Here is a 21,712-nt window from a genome sequence, read left to right on the forward strand (position 1 = left end):
GTTTCTCATCTATTGAGCAGTCCACCCATCAAAGCCATATGTGCCCAATTTAGAGAGAGGGATACTGTGGGAGACCATGTCACGAGTCTTACCAATGTCCAGATAGATGACACCCAAGGGCCTTCTCTAATCCACTGATGTAGTCACTCCATCATAGAAGGCCACAAGGTTGGTCAGGCAGGATTTGCCCTTGTTGAAGTCATACAGGCTGTCCCAAATCACCTCCCTGTCCCCCATGTTCACTGATACAGCTTCTAGGAGTTCCATGATGTTCCCAGACCCAGAGGTGAGCCTGATATGTTAGTTCCCATGAGCCTCCTTTTACCCATTTTAAAGACAAGTGCAGTGTTTCTCTTTTTCCAGTCACCTGGGACAACACCAGACTTCCATGACTTTTCAAATGCCTTGGCAATTACATCAGCCAATTCCCCATTTACTTGAAGGAGCCTCTAGAAAGAGAAGAAAAAAATTGAAGAGATTTTCTACTTAATGTCCCCTCAACAAGAGGTGCTCCATCCTGGAGTTGCCATTTTCCACTGCAGAGATAGACTCCATGAACCTAAGTCTCTTCGTGTGTGTTTGTCTGTCTTGAAGCTGGAATGTGTAGTTGCAGGTGGTTTAGCAGAAGAAATATGCAGCTGAGTTGGCTTTGAGCTGACTTATGCCAGTGCACTCAACTAACAAAGGGGAGGGAGAGCTCAACAGCTGAACTCCCCATCTTTTTGGCTTTATTGTTAATAAAGTCCAGACAGCACGAGTAGGCTTACTTGTGCTATAGGCATCTGACTCTCATGTTGAAAATTGGGAAGAAACCTTAGAAATCTCCATCATGTCCTTCCATATCTCCAAATTAATAAACAAATAAGTCACTTAGATTGTGTCATGGGCAAAACAGTCTCAACTAATTCCCACTAATTAACCAAGGTAATTGGGAAAAACCCTAGAAATCAACTATGCACCAACTGCAGTGGTAAAAATACTACTTGGGGTTCTCCAGTGCCCCAGTGTGGGCTGCCTGCAGACACAGTCCTCTTTGGGGTGTCCCTGTCCTAGCTACTTATTTTTCACAAGGTTTGGTGTGTTAGGATCTTTTTGATCCAAGCAGTTTTCTGTATAAGGTCAGTGTTGTGCCAAATTTATAAAAAAAGTTTAGCTCTTCTTTTCCAAAAACCATTCAATAATTTTTTTAAGTGACCTACTTCTGTGTTACTTGATTTTCTCAGAACTAGGTTTTTAAGATTGTGTTCTCTTGAAAGTCTTTTTGTACAAACAAACTGAAAGACATTCTTTCAGTTTTTGCTTTGCATTAAACATTTTCTTCAACATGTAGGATCAAAGTGATGACTTTTGTGTCAGGACTGTTAACTGCCTGGAAAATCATCTGGGAATTGAAATCTCCAAACCAGATGACGGGATCAGCACTTTACTTCTACTGGTGTCCAGTTCCTAATTTGTCCAGCTGCTGTTTCTCCTGATCTTTTTAAAATTTTCTCTTTATTAGCGATTCCATGTACTACATTTTGTCAAAAAAAATGAAGACAAAAGTGCTTGCACTTTCATATATTTTTTGGCTGAACTTTTTACCTGACACAGGATCATATTCTTCTCCTTCCCTGCCACTGCGTCGTGTCCCCCCCCCCGCCCCGCCCTGCCCCAGATTTCCAACAACTAGTTATTTTCTTTTGGATTTTTCAAAAAAAGCAATCTATTTGTGAGTAAGATGCCATTTAGTTCAGGATCATCTGAATTCTCTCTCACTTCTTACCAGTTCTGCAAACGTACATATTCAAATTTCTAGTATTAAATGTTTGCTTGGTTTACTCAATTGTGCAGAGATGATACAGGCTGTTCAGATTTAATTGCTTTTTTTGTATTTCTTCACTGGGATATTTTCTTGTATCTGATGTTCCAGAGAAGAGAAGACAAAAGAACAGGGAACAGGCAGGCTGCAGGCGTACGCTGTTCACATTGAAATGATGCATCATGTTGTTTCTGCTCATCAATTTACTGTCACAATCTCTTTCTGTAAATATCTATTGTGTTTTTCCCTTGTAACGCTGTCAGTAGGCAGCATCAGAACTCATTCTTCCCAAGAGTCCTGGACATTGAGTCAGAGGGTTAAATACAACCTAGTAGATCCAAATGGGATAAGGAGCCTGATGATGAAGGCAGACAAAACTTCTTGCTCTGAAAGATTTACAAATCAAGATTGCTTCCATGTATCATAATGCAATTAGATAAAAATAGAGAATGGTAGCATCATGACATTGACTAACACAGAAGTTATTATACAATGTTTATGAGACTTTTATTTTCAAGGAGGATCAGACTGTATCATAGTATCCACTTATGGTGGATCAAAATTTCATGCATTGACATTAATTCTTGGTAATGGAGAAGATTAATATTATCACCAGATTAACTCTGAATGGGAGGCAGAGCACACTCTGAACATTGGTGTTGCTAATAACTATAACCTCCCTCTGTGCTGATGGTCTCTGGCTTAATGCAATTCATTGCAGAACAGCAGAAGATTTTTTTAAAGCATTTGATAGAGCATTTATGTTGCCTTTTATACTGCCATCATAATTTCTGTAATTTGGAAGTTGAATATGGCCAAATATTAAGAAAGCTTTTCTTCTCCCCCAAGAAAACTGTGCACTAGATGTGGCAGAGAAACCCTGTGTTAACTGTGTGAAAGTAGAAGTAGCAGTGGAATTACACAGGTACTTGTAAATGTACACACTACCTGTACTTCTGCCTCTTGGTTGAGCTGAAGTAGAATCACAGAATCATAGAAACACTTAGGTGGGGAAAAAGCTCTAAGATCATCAAGTCCAACCATTAGTCCAGCACTCCCAAGCCCACCACTTAACCATGTCTCCAAGGGCCCTATCTACACATCTTTTAAATATCTGCAAGGATCAGAGCTCAACCACTTCCCTGGGTAGCCTGTTCCAATGCTTGACAAGCCTTTGCATGAAGCAAGTTTTCCTAATATCCAATTAAAACCTCTCCTGGTGCAACTTGAGGCTATTTCCTCTCATCCCACCATTTCATACCTGGGACAGGAGACCAACCCTCACCTGGCTACAACTTCCTTTCAGGTAGACTCAGGTCTCCCGTGAGCTTCCTTTTCTCCAGGCTAAACACCCACAAGTTCCCTCAGCCACTTCTCCTAAGACCTGTGCTCCAGACCCTTCACCAGCTGGAAGTTTTAGTCCCTCTAATAGCAGGGGTGTTTAAACAGTCAGAAAAGGAAATGCAATCAGTAGGAAGTGAAGGCAAATTCAGGTGGCTCCCCTGTATACATATATACTAGAGACATTTTAGACAGAAATATCATAAAGGTATTGTGGGATTTCAACTTATTGAACCAATACCCTCCCTCCACGCTTAAAGCAAAGCATCATGCGTTGAGATCACTTGGACTTGGTAAAAGACTGGCAGAATGCTTGTGTAGAAAGTCTGAACAAAAGGTTGTAGCCTATGGGTTTGGCTTTCAAGTCTCTACATTGGTTAATTTGCCTGTGAGGGATCAGCAAAACACCATCTAAAGAAATCCACACCGTGTTTTGGTTTAAAAATAATAATACAAGTCACTAGTTGCAATAGATTTTAGATAACAGTGGCAAAATTTCAGCAAATCTCTTCCCGGGCCCTAAACTAACATACATCAATAATAAAATACAGTCTAGAATTGAGTAAGAGGGAGAAAGCAAACAGCGTAAGTAAATTTATTATGCAGGAAAATTCAGTGAAATCCGTATTACCTTTAACAGAGTAAAACTTGAGGCAAATTTTAAATGTCACTTAGGTGTTTATCTCCACAGGCTGTCTTACTAAGGTTTCCCCTTTCCACTCCTCCACTCCTTTCCCTTTGATATTATTGCCTCTGCTTTGTAGTTGCTGTTTCATCATCTGTCTGGTGTAAGCTCAGTGGAACTACTGCTGCCTCTTCTCCAACACAGCCCCAAACCTCTTTCGTGTCCTCTTTTGGAGAAATAATAATTCTTTTAAGTGCATAGCTTCTAATAATGTATTTGATGGCTGCAGCTGGGCTTTTAGCAGAGATGTCAATGAAAGTGCTAGAAGTACTATTTTTTTTTTTAGTTTATGATAAAAAGAACAGTGAAATAAAATGTTTTTTTAAAAAAGTGTTATGAAGAAAAAGGTGTGTTCAATAGTGTACGGGCTTTCTTCAAGCTTAAGGTGTTTTGTTGCAACCAATATAAACACCTCCATCTGTGAATGTCTGGGTATGTGCAAATTTATGTGTACTCCAGAAAAGGCTGCGGGATTAGAAAGGATTAATTGGAGCAGTACATAATAAATGTCTCTCTTTCATCTTGATCTGTACTACTTTTATATTCCTCACTAATGTGGCATTTAGGAATATAGCCTGATACTGAAGCTACAAATTCTTCCAAAACTTTCACTGAATCAAAGAAAAACCTGTATCTCTTTCTTCAGCTAATGCCAAAGGTGAATTTGGTGCAGTGGAATTAATTGGATTCTACATTGAGAACTAAATACAGCTTTGTGTATAGTTATTTTTCTGATCTTTATTGTAAATTTTGACAAACTAGAAGCACGAAATTGTTGCAAAGATCCTCATCCAAAGTCATTTACTGTGAAACTCTGGGAGATTGCAGGTGGAATAAGATCCTGGAGATAGCTATGTCTTTCTAGGCTATTGTGCAGTATCTCTGCATCTTCACTTGAACCATAAACAGAATTTATCACTGTTTCCTATCCAGGAGGTAGATAGCATATCAAGGAAGGTGTAAACCCACACAGTAGGATTTCATGTCTTCCAAAGCAACAAAATCACTAGAAGACTGAAGGCTGGAGAAATTGAACTGTGAACATTGCCAAAAGTGGCAGCATGGTTCAGGCTACACTCCAAAGTTCAGGCCCAGGGTACTGAACTATTGCAGCTGCCTCTTACGTACAAATATATCTTTGGGAACTGAACCTACTGCAGTTTCTCTCGTGTCACCTTCCCATCGTGTCTTGACAAGATATGCTTTACTATGTCTGGATGCTCTGCTTACCTTGCCAGGTGGCGTCTATGAAAAAAATGGAACTTGGGAACTGAGGCTGTTTTTCATCCTGTCTTTCCTCTCCATGGGACCCTCTTGCCTTGTGTCATTAAGCTAGTTCCAGATGTCAGCTGATGTGCTGTCCAGTCCTGCCTGGGCTGTGGCCCAACCAGGTCACCCTACAATCCTTCAGAGCAGCCGTGCTCCTAAAACAGTCCATACCTTCCTGCATCTGAGCTTTATTCCCAGGGGCTACTTCACACACTGATTTTTTGTGTGAATAGCACTGTCACACAAACTCTGCCTTCATCATTTCTCTGGTTCCTTATGGGATAGGCTTCCTTTCTCTCTTTAATGAGTGAAGTTCCCACACCTTTTGAAGATGTCATTTGTGTCATTGTCTCCAAAGTGTTGAGCTTTGTTTGCTGCCTCAGTCCTGAGGCTCTCATCTGCTTCTTCCAAGTAGTACCAGCATCATAAGTCATTCTTTTTCTTGTGCTAGAAAACACATTTCAGAAACAACACAGCCACCTGAATTGCCTCATGTCATCAGCTGCAAGATGAACAGAATAAATTGTTTCACAGAAAACAAATTATGCTCATGATGAAACATGACATCTATCTGGGAAGGTGATATGTGTGTTTTACAACAGTATGAAATCTGATTTTGAACTCCTCCTGATATTTGTAAAGCGAAATTTCCAAATTTCACAGCAAATGACACCACTATCAGAGTCATCTTCATAGCTGCTGTAACATATGAACTCAAGTGCTAGCCAAGGTAAACTGAATTTACTCTCTGTGAAAAAATAAGATTTAGGAAACTGCACCTTAGAAACAAAAGTTCTACTTCAACAACAGCACCACAAGAGCACAGGCAGGCCTGTCAACTACCAGGACATGGCTGCCATTGCAAGGGCTGAGGGCATTGGCCTTTGACTTTTCAGCTGTGTTCTTGTGACACGCTATGATAGTGGCTTTGGGGCTTCACCAGGCATGCACAGAACATTTCACAAGGGACAGAAACAGACCATGGTCCTTAAGTGCATTTTCCACAAAACAGTCTCTGACATCTGAATCCTCAGCTTTCAGGGTGCTCTGCAAAACAGCTTTAACAAATTGTTGGATGAAATACATGGATATTAAATAACCAGATACTAAAAATCATCCCCATCCATTGCAAGGCCACTTGGAGTGTTCCACTAATTTCATGTCGAACATTTTTCATCAGACAATAATTACCCCTTTCCCACACCCCCTAATTTACCAGCACTTTTTACTTTATGCCTTTGCTGCTCAGGTGTTCACTTGCTATTCCTCACAGAGCTTTCCTCACCTTTACCTCCAGACTGACCTAGGTTTCATTTTACTGTTTCTGTTTCAGGTCTGGAGAGGATCAGTGTCCCAGACAGCATCTGCATTTCCACAGCTGCAGTAAATGATGTCACCTCTTTGCAAAACTTCCTCAAATGTGGGCTGAGACCATCACAAACTTGTACAAGTGCAGGAGAGGGGAAGGCAAAACCGCAAAACTTTGTAGTGAGGATAATGAAGCCAAAAAATCGTGATCCTGCAGCAAACCCTCTTATTTTTGTTTCCTCTCTTTCACACAAACCTGTGATTTCCCCCCTTGCTTGTCGTGCTGCCAGCAGCCAGCAGGCTGTGCTGAGGGATCAGTTTTCTCCTTCAGGAACGTGCTGAGACCCTGTTGCAGAAGCTGTGTTTTCCCACCGGCAGTACAAGAACTTGTTTGTCTGCCCAAGACTGAAAGCACTTTTGCCAAGAAGTGGAAAGGGGAAAGATACAGTTTTCCTATCAAAATAACAGAGCAGTTTGTCACTGTACACTGTATCCCATGTACTGCCAAGGCTTCTGTTAGACAATTTGAAACAATACCTAGTGGCAACGAGATTTCTTGAGAACTAGAAGATAATACAGCAGCTTTCTCACTGACAGTAGGCACTTTCTTCCAGCAATAAGAAAAAGTCACACTAATAAGAAGAACAATGACTGAGCCATTCCAAAATAAGCAGTGATGAAATAGGGTCAGATGCCAGGGATGGAGCCTTTGCCCTCTGTGTTGCTAGTGATCATGCTCATCCCAAGCTCACAGGAAGCAAACCCAATAAAGCCCAACAGGTGTTTTTTTAAGCAGACAAAAGACAAATCTCCAAATCATAATGAGCAACTCAACGATACCTCTATAACACTTTGGAACAGCTTATGTTTTGTGCCACCACAAGAGGGTGTAAAGCAAAAGCAAGAGCCAAACCAGAAGCAGCCCAAGCCAGTGAGGTGCAGTGTTACAGCAGGCATAGGGGTAGACATATGGTGCCCCACTGCCTTTCCTGTCAGCATTCCCACAGCAAGCATGCCAGGAAGGATCCAAAAGAAAGATATAATTGAATGCTTTTTTATGGAGTTCTGTTTTCAAGCCCAGAACCCAAATGTTTGGCGGCGATTAGGCACTGCAAGCAAGAGCACAGGCTGAGATCACATGAAAACTGTTTCCTCAGGCTGTCTTCACGACTCCCTGTCTAGCAGGGGGAAAAAAGAGTAATCATTACTTGGTGGAAGCAAAGGTATAACTTGGAACCTGAGCTAAGGTAATACTCTACTTCTGAAAAGAAAAAGTCCCCTTCTTGCCTCCCACTTACGCAGCTCTTCTTCCTTCTTCTTCTGCCTACAGAATCCAGCTGCAGCTCTTCTGAGGGCTCTGTTAGGCACTGAACTTCTCCATAAGGCAATTTTAGTTATCATCACTGCAAAGGAGTATCCAGCTTGCTGTGTCTGTTCCCTGCTGCCTGACTTGGCTGAGCTGACAGAAGTTCCAAATGATGAGCTGATTAGCCCAAGGCAAGCAGTGGGAGCATGTAGGAGGTTGGGGAAAGAGAGGGGACAGTGATAGGGATGTTCTTTTTTCAGCTGAGCCCTTAGGACAAGCTCATTTCCTAGGAAACACACCTCCACTATACTGCTTCCTGGCTGGCCTAACCAGCTAAACTGAAACCTTTTTGACAAAAATACCCATCTTCTTTTAATTTAAACAGGTTGCTCTCTGAGCTTAAAAAAATCTAGTAATATTCCATACCTGTTAGAAGAGGCTAATCTTCCTAAAGGGTGCCTACAATAAGCAATTAAATAGAGTTAACTAATTTAAAAGCAATTTCAAATATCACATTGGGAACTATTGGAGGGCATTCCTCAGTCAAACCATTCATTGAGTCTTGCTGGTTCCAGATTATACAATTTAGCAGTAATATTAGACTCACAGGAAGATTGCTTGTTTAAAGAACAGGCAAAGAATTTATTTTATTTAATAGCAGTAAACTGAAAAATCTGCAGTGAAAATAAAAACAAAAAAAAAGGCTGAGCAAAATATTCTCTCATTTCAGTGTTTAATTGACAAGTGCAAACATAAGGCTCTCATTCTGCAAGATGTGTGTATCATTCCATGAAAAGCAATTCACACGTGTAGGCAACAAGCAGTAAAAAGGCAGCGCTGAGTGCCAACATTGTGCTGTGAGTTTTAAACCAGTGAAGACAAAAAAAAAAAAAAAAAAAAAAAGACTCAGCAGATAAAATACTGAATTTGGATTCCATGTACCTTCACGGTGCTGCAGGCCCTCCCACTGCCTGATGGAAGTCCTTGCAAACATTCCTGTGTGCATGACTTTTCCTCTCTACACAGAGCACAGTGGGATAGACACACCCATTCTTCCTCTGGGCCAGTCCCCTGCACTGAAAGCTTAGCACAAGAGCGCTGCTATTTGAATGCACAAACGGCTTTTCACCAGGTGACTTATTTTGCTAAGCACTCATAAATAAGGTGACTTACATGAATCTCTGCTAGACTGGTGCTAGTGTTTCTTCATGTGGGAGTGGGAGATGTGTTTTCATATCCTCTTTTTATTTTTAGCTGGGAGAAGATGAAACTGCCATAAGCAGCTTCAAGAGTCAGAATGATTTGGGCAGGTCCTAAGGCACCTAGGACACAGGGAGTGGTTCCTAAACTATGGTATGATGATACAAACTATTTCCTCCACAGAAAGGCTGTTCACCTACATTTTCAAAATGGACCTCATGTGGACCGGATGGGGTGCATAAGCTTCAGACACTGGTAGCTACAATGCTTTCCCAAAGAAATGGATTTTCTGTGTTACAGGCTGAGTGATCTGAAGTCAACAATTTCCATATCATACATCAAGGTTGTTGAGCTATCAATGAATTATGTGCATATTTCATCGTTAACCTGCTGCCATCTTATAAACCACTCCCTCTGGATTTCTATCAGGAGGAAATAAATTAGGAAAATATTCATTTTTCCGGAGCAGACAGGTCTTGGAACTTCTCCCATAGCAAATGTCAAGGAATGTAGTACTCTTTTCAACACCTTACAAATTTTAAGTGCTTGGCTTTTGGCAAGCTCAGCTCCTACTACCCTATGCAGAGATGTGAATTTCAGCATGACCTTAGCTCTGAGCTTTTTCTGTTCTGTTTTCCTTTTTTCACCTCAAATTTTGTTGCTGTTCAGAATGAAGGCAGTTTTTAAAAAATGCAATAATGTTGCAGCTTGAAGAAAGCCAAAGTGGGATAAATCTTCAAGCATCAAGGAAATTCTCACTGACATCTTAAAATGTCTGCTGCTTTGAAATGCCCCACACAAAACAGGAAATTCCACTTTGGCTCTACTACTATAAGAAAACCACTTTGGCTTCCTGTTAGCAGAAAGACATGTCTGGTATAAATGAAGTAAACTCGGGCCCTCACTTGGTTACAGATGGTTACAATTGGTTACTTTTGTATGGCTAAACGAGCAAAAGAGTAAAAAAAGTTCAAAGCCCAAAACCCAATCACAGTACATGGAGCTCCCCTCATAAAAATATGCTTACACGGGCTCCTTTGCCACTTGAAAAGTTTAAAAATACAGGTTTTCATATTAAATCCGTAATAGACAGATAAGCTTACAGGCTCACACAATAGCTGTAAAACACACATAATTTCTCCAAGTTAGAAATAATTTTAAATTCTGGATTTCCACAGAGTTTTAAGTCAAATACCATGTTTTTCTTCCCCTCCCTGCTTGACTGTCCCAAACCTTTCTCTGAGCCTTTTCTCTCAGTATGATGGTTTCCTCCAAAATTCAAATTATTTGCAAAAAAAGAGAAGTAGTACATTATTTATTCTTGTTTTTTCCTGATATCAATTAGGGTAGAGTTAATTTCTTCTTCAGTAACTGTTACAGCATTTTATTTTGGATTCAGAATGAGAATGGTATTGATAACACAGTGGTGTTTTGGTTTTTTGCTAAGCCATGTTTATCCTAAGTCAAGGATATTTTTCCATGTCTTGTGCGCTGCCAGTGAGGAAATACACAAAAAACCCAAACTGGCAGGGAGCATAGCTGGGACCAGTGATTCAAACTGACCGAAGGGATATTCCATATCAGGGAACGTCATGCCAGGTATATAAACCAGGGGGAGCTGCCTGGAAGGGGGGCCTGATCTGGGCTTGGGAAGAGGGGTCTGGCAGGTCAGTGGGTGGTGAGCAATTGTGTTGTACAACACTTGTTTGGGTTTCTTTCCTTTTTATTGTCATTGTTAGTATTTACCATTATTGTTGTATTTTACTTTATTTTAAATTATAAAACTGTTCTTGAATCTGCACACAAGTTTTATTTCAATTCTGCTCCCCAATACACAGGGATGGGGAAGGAAAGGAGGGGAAGGTGAGCAAGCAACTGCAAGGTGTTTCATCTCCAGCTGCACTTAAAACCATGACAAGGTGAAACCCTAGTATTGATTGAATCATCAGAGCTAGATGTAAAAATTATTCACAATCCCCACATGAAATCTCTTGCATTATAGGAAAGGAAATGCGATCCCACCTCATTCTGGTATCTCATGAGATTTACACCACCAGAACAGAGGGATTTGATTTCCAGAAAAGCTGCAGAAACATTTGAAATTAGATATTGTTACCAGGAACTCCAAAATCTCCATTGCTGGTCTTGCCACACCAACTGACTGGCTTTACTGACAGAGGAAAAATTGTGCATGTGCACATATCTCCACACATGTACTTCTCCCAAAAAAGTGTATAAAACGTGTTCCTTGAGGCAGATGATGAAAGACTTCTTGGCATTCACACACTAGGGATGCACAGCTCCCTATGCTATGAGTCAATAGTGCAGGTCTTCCAAATCCAGACCAAGAAATACCAGTTACTCCAAGCATCACTGAGCAGAGCACAGACTTGTCCAAATTTCTCCTGTAGAGGTGGCTCCCCGCTGTAGCTGTCAGCTTGTGCATAATTCTGTCTCCAGTTATGGCTTTCATGCTGCTGGGCAGCCCCTTGTGATAAACCCAGGCAAAAAACCTGTCACAGTAATTAGCAATGCCAGAAAATTAATCCTGTTTCACTGCAATTTTCACTTCACATTTTCCACACTTTCCATTATTTTGAGTCTAAATAGTAACTGAGTGGAGCTAAACTTCCCTCACAGTACTTGCATAAAACCCAGACATTTGTTTTCCTGAACAAAGAAATTTGTTAAATTTGTAACTGGGATTAAGGTAACCCCATTTAAGTATTTTCTATTCTTTTCTAAGTGATGATAGAGCCTATTCTCAGCAGGTCTCCAAAACCTCAATAGTTCAATACTAAGTATGTACTGACCATTTGAAAGAGAGTAATTTAATTTAAAAGCAATTTTAGGCTATGTAATCCGTCAGAACCAGCACTAGAGTTTGGGCAGTCCAAGGGCATCTCTTTGTCTCTAGATTTGGGAAAGCTGTTTTGTATATGCTTATACAAGTGCAGTGTGAAAAGAGCCAACACAGCATGTACAGGCCACATAGGCTTTTCTTTGTATACTGCAAATCTACTTCAGCAAATGGAATTGACTTGGACTTTGCTCAGAACTGCAAGGCACTGACTTCTCTGCCCCAGCTCAACAACCACTTAACCATGTGCTTCTTTTCAACATCTAAGTGAAGATGCTTTTGAAGGAAAATTGTGTTTACATGCTTTGTTTTGTGAGAAAGATAGAAATCACATTTTGTGATAGAAAATGTACATGTAATTTGACTTCCAATACTTATCAATTACTTAGCACTAGGTAGTTTAAAATGAGATGGACCAAGCAGATTAGTCCCTACACTCCTAATTTTCAGGGTGCTCTCAGCAGTTAACTGACAGCATTTCAATGGGAATGGTGGAAGAATTATTAAAAAAAGAAAATCAACCTAAAAATGGGCTCCATTTTTAAGATGCAATTACTCCAATCCAAACTGTACCAAGTATTAAGCTTCCTTAACTTCTAATTAGAATTAGAGAAGTGATGAAATCACAGCTCATACGATGATTTCCTGAAAAGGATACCTTTTTAACCATACGGGGTTTTGTATCTGCTTCCCCATTTAGTCATTTTTCATCTATTTCCTTGCCTCTATTTTAAAAGGAAAGCTGTTGAGTATTAAAAATGCAATATCAACAGTCAAACTAATCACTACACAGGTGGAAAAGATTTCATATGTTCCCACTAACACCATTATCTTTTGTTTTCTCAATCAAGCTATGATAAAACATAAAATGTATAAAGACAGATGAATATGGCCGCACTTCTATAATGTATTTTACTTTAAAAGATTAATTGTATTGAAAAGTAATGACAAAGAATATTTTTATGCAATCGGAACAGAAGTGCAGATGGTTGCAGTTCCTGTAGTGGCATTAATTTTGGAATGATGGACTAATTCCTGCTTTTCAAAATTCATCACTCTAAAAAATTCCTTATACTGCAGAGGAGGGGAAGGCAAAAGCCCAAAACCTTGTACTGAGGACAACGAAGCCAAAAAATCATGATCCTGCAGCAAAAGTCTTATTTTTTTTTCCAAAGGGAAATCTTGAAACTTTCTAGAAAACTTTTTTCAGACCCTAAAATCTTCATCTAAAACTCAAAGCTAGAAAAGCAGAGAAAGAGTCACAGCAGATGTCTCACGGTAGTCTCAGCTGTAGAGCCATTACTGTGATCTATAATGGAACACAAAACATAGAGGCATTTCAAGTCAATCTGTAAGCACGCGCAGCTGGGTGAGCTTGGTCCACATGTGCCTATTTATATTAGGAAATTCAGTATATATAAATATATAAATAAAACATCTATAGAGTACATAGTCACATTCATATAAGCCATAAAATTACATATATTTACAAAAATAGTTGCAGCTTTGTTTTATACTTCCAGGTCTCCACATTACTCCACATTAGGAGTATAGTTATTTAGCTTCTAGCTTGTGGATACAATCACCTTCCTTAAGTTAGACTCTGGGATTAACTTGTACCTTATTGTCCCAATTGTCAAAAATAAGAAAGAAAAACATAATCTTCCAAGAAATTCAGCCAAGTCCATAAGAAAAGTTGAAACTTGTCTCACTGAAGAGTAAATTACATGTTAGCAAAAACTGAGAGACCTCTTCTTCATGTAGAAAGACAGTACCTTCTTGGTCTGGACCATAAATAAATTTGCAACTCATAAAACATCAGGCAGAGCCCAAACTGGGTGCCTGGCAGCTGTCTACAGCATCAACTCATGCATAATTACTCTTCCATTAGTCTTAGTTTAAATTGATAGAGTGGTGAAAGTGAATGGGTCCAGAGATGAAAATCTGTACATCGGGTTACCTTAGAGGGTAAAAAGGTAGACAACATCCTGTTGGTATCAGTTTAGCTTCATTTCAAGGTAAGTTGTATGGCTAAAACAATCCTTAGGTTCTCATATTTATACAGTACATATTACACAGTTCTGTGTCCTCCAGGAACACACATAATTTTCTTCTCCAAAAACTGTTTCTTCACTGCTTTGTTAAATAATCTTCTTATATGCAGGCCACGTTCAGGTGTGCTTTTTGGGGAACTTGGGCAAGTCTGGGAAACCTGCTCTTTTTACATTAAATGAGTTCTGCAAGACCATTCAAAACTTTGGAGAATGGGTTGTTTTCCTCTGAAGCACACTTGCGAAAAACAAATCTCAAGATACAGCAGCTTAAATTGCTTGTATGTGAAGAAGACCCGTGAAGAAAAATCTTGCCATGTGCCATCAGTCAAATAGCACTGTCAGTGATTGGCTGTGGAGTCACCTCTTGCTCCTCACTGTTCTCTGTGGACATGTCCTGGACCTCCTGCTGCTGATAAATATCTTGGACCAGCATGATGTTCGTGCTCCTCCACTCTCTGTACTTCACCGCTGTCAAATTTGGGTCCTCTAGCAACTGGTTAATTGTGGCCAGGTCATGTTCCTTACACTAGGAAGAGAACAAGTGGTTATTTCCACAGAAAATATCAAGACAACTGTCCCTAACAAAAACACTCAGTGAACATTGCATGTCACAGGGAGATGGCAAATTACCCATTCTCTTGGCAGCTTGTTCCCATTTTTAGATCATAGGTCATCAAAGTTATGTCTACAGAAAAATTCTTCCCAGTTAAACGTAAATTATGATTTCATTTAGATGTTTTTATAGGCTTCTTAACAAAACTTGATGAGAGAAGATTCATGTGAAAGTTATGCAGTGTTATGTTCTCTCTCAACAAGACAGTACCTGCATGAAACTTGAGACAAGATCATTTATTTCTGTAATTCACAGCAGTTCTAACTTTCTCAAAAAACACATATTCCATGTAATAAATATCTCTTCTCTGGGAGGTGGACTGAACATAATTTTGGACTGTGCACTGGCAGTAGAGGTAGAGTGGCTACAGTACATGTGGCTGCCATCTGCCACCAGCTACTACTAATAAATCTGTTATCTCCCTTTAGGCAAGAGCAGCTTAGACCATGTACTGCAGGCACCCTGGTTCCCTTGTAAGATGTGAGCAGTGACTGATGCAGGGACACTGAGACTCTCTGTGTCACAGAACTACAGAATGGTTAAGCTTGGAAGGGACCTCTGGAAGTCATTTGGTCCAAAACCCTTCCTCTGACAGAGCCACCTATTTGCAGGCTGCCTAGGACTGTGTGCAGATGGCTCTTGACTATCTCCAAGGATAGAGACTCAACAGCTTCCCTGGACATCCTGTGCTTGGTCACCCTCACAGTAAAAAAGTGGATTTTGATATCCAGGGGAAACCTTCTGTGTTTCAGTTTGAACCCATCACTAGTGGTCCTGTCACTGGGCACCACTGAAAATAGCCTGGCTATGTCTCCATTACAACTTCCTTTCACACACTGATGTTCTTTGATGTCCTCACGTGTTGTGACATAACAAACCACTTTGCTTTTCCAGCCCATATTGCCTCTCCATGCAATGGACCACAGGATAGAGAAGCCCCAGTTAGCAGGAGGCATCATGCTGCATCAACAAACCTTGGCTACTTTTGCTGGGCTTCCTCCCTCCAGTCTGTGTGTGAAAGTGATGGAATAGTTCTATCTTCTCCTGCTGCCACACATCATCACACCCAGGGACATCCTATGCTGGTGGCTGCCTTGAAAACACCCTGAAAGTACCCTCACACATTCATTTCATCTTCTGATGGCAGCAAACAACTGTTTATGTATCCATATCCCACTACTACTCTAATGAACCTTCAGCTGCTCCGGTCTCTTTGATGCCTTAGCTGCAGTTTAAACTCAAAAGCACTTTCAGCTGTATTTTACACACCTCCTACCCTCAAGGCCCAGTGCCAGCCCTTTTAAGAACACTTCTGGCATTGATGCATGGATATATGCAGTTAGCTTAAGAGAAGAGAGGAGATAGGGAAGTGGAAGGGAGAGGAGTATTTCTATTGGACAAGCTTGGCAACAAAAAGTCATGCCATGAAATTTCTCCTGTAGAACTAAAACTATTTCCCACATTCACTAAGACTGTGATGCATTTGCACATATCTTCCCTCCTTTCCAAACTATTCAAAGCATGTTTTGTTAATGATATATTGTGGCAGCAACATTAATCTGTTGTTAAATATGTGGAGTCAAAAGTCTAAAATTAAAATTGCTTTGAGACTGGCATAAGTAACTTCTCAAACTAATAGGCTTTTTATTAAAGCAGAGTTCATATGGCTCAGAAGCAAAAAAAAATCCTGATTTTTAAGTTTCCAGTAGATAATTTCCAATTATCTTATGTCTTGTATTATATATTAAGAAAATTGACTTTAAAAGCATGTAATTCCACTGATGTAAAGAATATGGCACTTTCCCACTGCAGGCACTTGACTTTCAGACAGGCTAACTTAAATACTGCTGTGTACAGAACTCTGTTTGTGTCTATGAGAAAGTGTCTGTGCTTCTTTATTTGTCTTATCAATACTCCAGTTTCTTCATTTGAAGAAAGAAAGAAAAAAACCCCCACCAAAATAAAACCAAAGAGATCAACACATTTTATATGTTATGAACACTTCAAAGCTTATTTTTTCCTTATTAAATACCAGAGTTAGACAAGCCTAAGTTAATCACAACTTACAAGCCTAAGTTATCACAACTCCCATGCTAAATCATTGCACCATTGTCCTCCTTGCTCATGTCTGACATTAAGGCTTCCATTCACCTCCTTACTGATGAAAGTGACTGTCCCACAAAATACAACTCTATTTTGCACTAACTGGTTCTTAGATTTATTAGTGAGCCTCCTGTCACGGACAACCTTGCAGAATGTTTCTGTATGTAGCTTCCTAACCTATAAAAAAGGCATACTTTTTAAACTAACTTTCTGCTCTGTGGGGGGCTCACTTTATTGCTGATGCAAATGAATACTTCTGTAGTCACTGCCCCATCACCAAAAACTCCTTGATACTAAGGAGAGACGTCACCAGGTCTCATGTGGAGCCAAGAAGAATGCCTCTCTTCCCAATTCCCTTCACAATTGTACTTTTCAGGAATTTCAATACAGGCTGAGGTGCCAAACCCAAGCCTCCCATTGCAACTAATATTCAAACCAATGATTTTGCTGACAGGACAAGTGTTTTAGAGTCATAGAACTGCTAAGTTTGAAAAAGACCTCTAAGATCATCAAGTTCAACCATTTTACATACATTTCTCCAGCTTACAGTGTCTGAAGCCAAATACATCCATTTGAAACAAGACACTCAATTCCTGCTTCTAATGCATATGAAAAGAAATAAATGAAGCCCCAAGTTTGCATTTATTCTTTCTTCTCCTTGCAATATAAATGCTATGGTTAAGCTTTTTGTTTCCCTCAGTACCATTCAGAAGCAGGCTTTGAAATCCCGTGACAGTTGATGCTGGCAAGTAAACCACTTCATAAATTCTCATATTCCAGACAGATTTACTGGCCCTTTCATGGAACTTCTCCTGAAGCCCTGAACCCTTCCAGTTCGTGATATATTTCCAACATAAAAGCAGGATGCTTTTGTTATTAAAAATATTTTAGTTACAGGAGGTCTTTACAATAGCTTTGGCACATCCTGTACATTCTCTGATAATCACATAAGGAAAACTTTTCTTGGCTCAGGGTCATTTTCATGTCCTTTATCATCAATGTACTTTGTCTGCTCTTCCTTTTTTAAGGCTCCCCTGTTTATTACATTTAGCTGTGCTTGCAAGTTTTCCAGTTAACTAAGAGTTTTCTTTATTAAATTTTCCAAATGGACTGGAACTTCTGCAAGAAGAGTCCCTCCTGAGCTATTGCCTTTGCTTCCAGTTCTGAACAACATAACGCAGATCAGTATTCACAATGAAGCAGAAAAAAATAATTCAAAAACTTAACAAAATTCTCTGGGGCTTTCAGTAAATAGGTAATTAGAATTTGGTTGAAGCCTATATAGCTTCTTTTTCAGCCAAACTGTTTTTTGTTGTTCTTTTTTCTCAAGCTTTTCCTTGGCAAGATCTGCAAACTCACCTTTAACGTACTGTTCAGCATTCGAATTTTGTGGAGTTTCTCGTTAATGGAGGGGTTTTTGCTGCGCTTGATAAATGACTTCCTAAGCTCCTTCTTAGTTGACAGTCGACGATCGCCAATGGGAGACAGACTTGCTTGCTCCAAGGACTTGTAAAGTCGCTCCATCTCATCATCATCGTCACATTTTTCCTGGTCTGCAAAGAAAGGAATAAATTGGGTATGAGAACATGAATGTGGCAGCAGATAATAGAAAAGTTATGTTCAGCCACCAGGAAGGCTCTCAACCAACTCAAAAAATAATGGTATTAGAGTTAAAATTAAGGGCAATCAGAGTAATTTCTAGAATCATAATGTCTGTGAGAAAGACATACTTCCAAACTCACATGTTGCTAAGAAACAGGTAATGATCCAAACAGATGTGAGCCTGTATCTCCACTAATATAGTGCTGCTTTAATGCTCTGAATATATCACAGACCTTGAACAACTGTCAGTAGTTCTACATTTGAATGAAGCAACTCTGATAGCATCTACACCCATTCACCCCTCCCTGCATGCTACACACAGTGAATTATGCTTCTACCTGGTAACTCACAGGGCAAATTCTCTTTGGTGTGCTAATTCATCACCAGGTTTTTGTAATTATTGAAAACAGAGTTCCAAAAAATGAGCAATTAAAAGAAACATAAAAACATTTCAGAGGCCCCAAGAGAAGGTCCCTAGAAAACATATTAAAGCAGGAACCCTTTGGACATCCAATGTCTTGTCTCTGAGTTTCACAGACTGCAGCAGAGAATTTGCTTATAATGCTTCACAACCAAGCCTTGATTATCTCTGCCTTAATTATTCTGATGGTTCTGAAGCTACAGGACCATTCTCCAAGACAGAGAGTACACGAAAGGAAAAGCGAGTAAACAGCTGAGAATAGCATAAAATAAGATGAAAATTGAAGCAAAGGCATTTCTCAGAATAAAGCAACCTAAAAATGAACAGACGAAAACTAAAAATGTGCCAGGCATATTTAAGAATGTTTTAGCAGAAGGCCATTTTTAGCAACAGACTGTGCAACACACTCCTTCAGTCCACACAGCTTCAGTGATCTCTAGAGGAAAATCTTACAGCTTTTGCTGTTTTCAAGGTGCTAATGAATCCCCCAAGATCCACTTCGGATAACACTTGGTTTTATATCACTGGCAGTAGTGGTGTTGGTTCTCAATAGCAGTCCTTCCTGTTCCCATTGAACTGGCTGGGCACTTTTTCTTTTAAAGATAAACATTTACTTTTCTAAATCATCTGCAGTCAGCAAATACATTCTGAGCAAAAGGAGCAAGTCCTTCTGCTCACTCATGCTGCTGTGAAAAGACTTCTGCAATATGTCAGCATGTTAAGGAGGCTGCTTCTTATCTTTTCCATGCTTTATAAAGTACAGCATCCTCCTCCATCTCTGTTCTTTCTAAATATTTAGGTTACAAGAAAGGTTTATGATACACTGCAAATATTTGCCTTTACTGTGTTTCTGGCCTATTCTTCACTACTGTGCTATTATAAAAAGCCTACTGTAACTTGACAAAAACTAAATATAACTTCCAACATTGGTACACTGCTGGGGGAGGAAAAGGAGAACTGTTGTATATTTAACAAGCTGCAGGAAACAGAAAAAAAAAATGGAAGTGTAAGGCATAATACACGGCAGCAGTATTTCCTGAAAGCTATTGGCACACTCCACGAGGCTCCTAATAACTAGTTTCCTGCCTACTTTCTTGGGATGAAGCAGCTGTTTGTTCCATTAGCCAGCTCCTACACAGGACTGGCTCAGCTCTGCTGTAGACATCACCCATCAGGACTGTGCACAGTAATACTTTGAGAGATGAATTGATTTTTATCAGCTATCGAAGAAAGACTGTGTAAGAAGAAAAAAAAGTTTCTTCAATCCTGTTCAGCAACTTTTAGATAAAGTCAACCCACAATGGACTTAAGCTCCCTGCTCCAGACACCTTTTGAAACTAATTCATGACCTTCCTCAGTGTCCTAAAAGGATTACAAAGCAGTAAACCTGAGAAAACACCCTCACTGAAAACTCTTCTTCCATGCTAAATATTCTGATATCTTCCATGCACTTGTGGGAAACTGAAACGAGCACAGTAACACTCAGCACAGAAAACGATGGAGCCAAAGTCAGAAAAGCCCAGGAGAAGGCTCCTGGATTATGCACTTGCCCAGCAAACTGTTCTCAGTTCCTGCAGACTTTCAAGACTGCTACCTGAAACTCCTTTCCTATTTCTTATTCTTCCACCATTCTCATACTCCAAAGAATTAATCAGGGTCAGGTATTTTCAAAGGGAAAGGAACGTGTCAGGTTCTTCATATCAGGTGGATAAAGGAAGTGGCAGTAAAGCAACTAAAAGGAATTTCAGCAAACTGCTGCAAAACAAGGGTGAGTGGAACCCAAAGGTTATGTAGAGCCAGGTAAGAGTTACATAGCACTTTTTTCTCTGTCTTTGATGAAGTTCAACTACAGTTAAAAAATAAAAGAGTACTCTAATAATGTGTGTTTGTGTAGAACAGTCTTGCTGGTGACAAAGAATATGTCTGCCAATAAACCTCTATAAACTGAGGCCAGACTATCTGTTACCTATCTGGAATTTTACCTTTAGTGTTCTGAGTACCCCTGAGCCAAGTTCAGAAAGAAAAAGACCATGTTTTGCAGGCTTGATGCTGCCACTGAATGCACTAGATTGATGCTGTAGATCTGAAAGGGGGAGAGGTAATGGAGGAACTGAAAAATTCTGATTTAGGGGAACTAAAACACAATTCTGAGGCTTCATGCCATTTATTTGGAATCTCCCTCTAACAGGAGGTATCACAGACAAGAACAACCTCCTAGAGGTTCAACATGCCTATTCTTCACCTCCTCAATTTTCAGCTTTCCCTCTCCTGTCAGCCAACTTGCCACAGGCTGGAGACATTAAGATATTAAGACTCCCCATCTTGGAGCATCAATACAGGAGCCTGGTTGAAATCTCAACTTTAATGTTCTTTAGGACTAAGTAAGTAAGATTATCCAGAACTTTCAAAAAGCAGCTGTAAAAAATACAGTTGATTGTTTTCTAGTGGTAAAGATATAGAAATTGGAAATGTTTGACAGAAAGAGCATTTTGCATTGAAAACCACCTCCAACAGAATGTATCTGACTAAATTTATCTGTAATGTAAATATTTGGTCTCCCATGCTGTAACTGAGATCTCACAGACCCCCAGTTGTGTATTAATCCCAGGGAAAAAAGCCCTGCCTCTTCCTCCTGGTTTTGCTCTTATGAGACTCTTGTAGCTTTGCCAGCACCTCTGTTTCTGATTCTGCTAAAATTTTTTATGCTGGTAGGAGAGAACACCCAAGGCTGGGAAGAGGAAAAAAAGTCATAAGTTATTTTTGCCCTTACCTACCTATCCAGCCCCTAGCTCCTCTCCACAGTGGCAGTAGACTTTTCAATGGGAATATGAAGTTACCTAAGGGAAATCACATTTCTCACATAATTATGGAACAGAAAATACAGGAAAAAAAGTCAATTAGGTGAGCATAACTCAGTCAAACTCCTCACTGGCAAATGCAAAACTAAGGGAGGAAAGATGGGAAGAAAATAATAGGAAAACTATGTCACCACAAACAGATGCTGTTGTCTGACAGTACAGTGGACTCAGCAGTGAGGGGCAGAATTTTAATAAACTGACTGAAATGGAAACAACATAACATAAGTATCTCTTTTCCAGAGGGTTCAGAAAACAATAGCACCATAGTTTTCACTGTGATTTCTAAGCTTT

General features: G+C 39.9%; 1 protein-coding gene across 4 annotated transcripts in view; it reads right to left on the minus strand.

Moving 5' to 3' along the window:
- Positions 1-7,851: 7,851 nt before the first annotated feature.
- IPCEF1 (interaction protein for cytohesin exchange factors 1) overlaps positions 7,852-21,712 on the minus strand; it is an 88,087-nt gene continuing 74,226 nt past the window's right edge. For all 4 annotated transcript variants that reach the window (XM_063390143.1, XM_063390144.1, XM_063390142.1 and 1 more), the window contains 2 exons: positions 17,900-18,093; positions 7,852-14,350 (listed from right to left, as the gene is read on the minus strand). In XM_063390143.1, the coding sequence (XP_063246213.1) occupies positions 14,150-14,350; positions 17,900-18,093 (395 nt within the window). In that variant the 3' untranslated portion in view covers positions 7,852-14,149. The remainder of the gene's footprint in view (positions 14,351-17,899; positions 18,094-21,712) is intronic.

The sequence above is a fragment of the Prinia subflava genome, chromosome 2, assembly GCF_021018805.1.
Source record: "Prinia subflava isolate CZ2003 ecotype Zambia chromosome 2, Cam_Psub_1.2, whole genome shotgun sequence".
NCBI classification, from domain to species: Eukaryota; Metazoa; Chordata; class Aves; order Passeriformes; family Cisticolidae; genus Prinia; species Prinia subflava.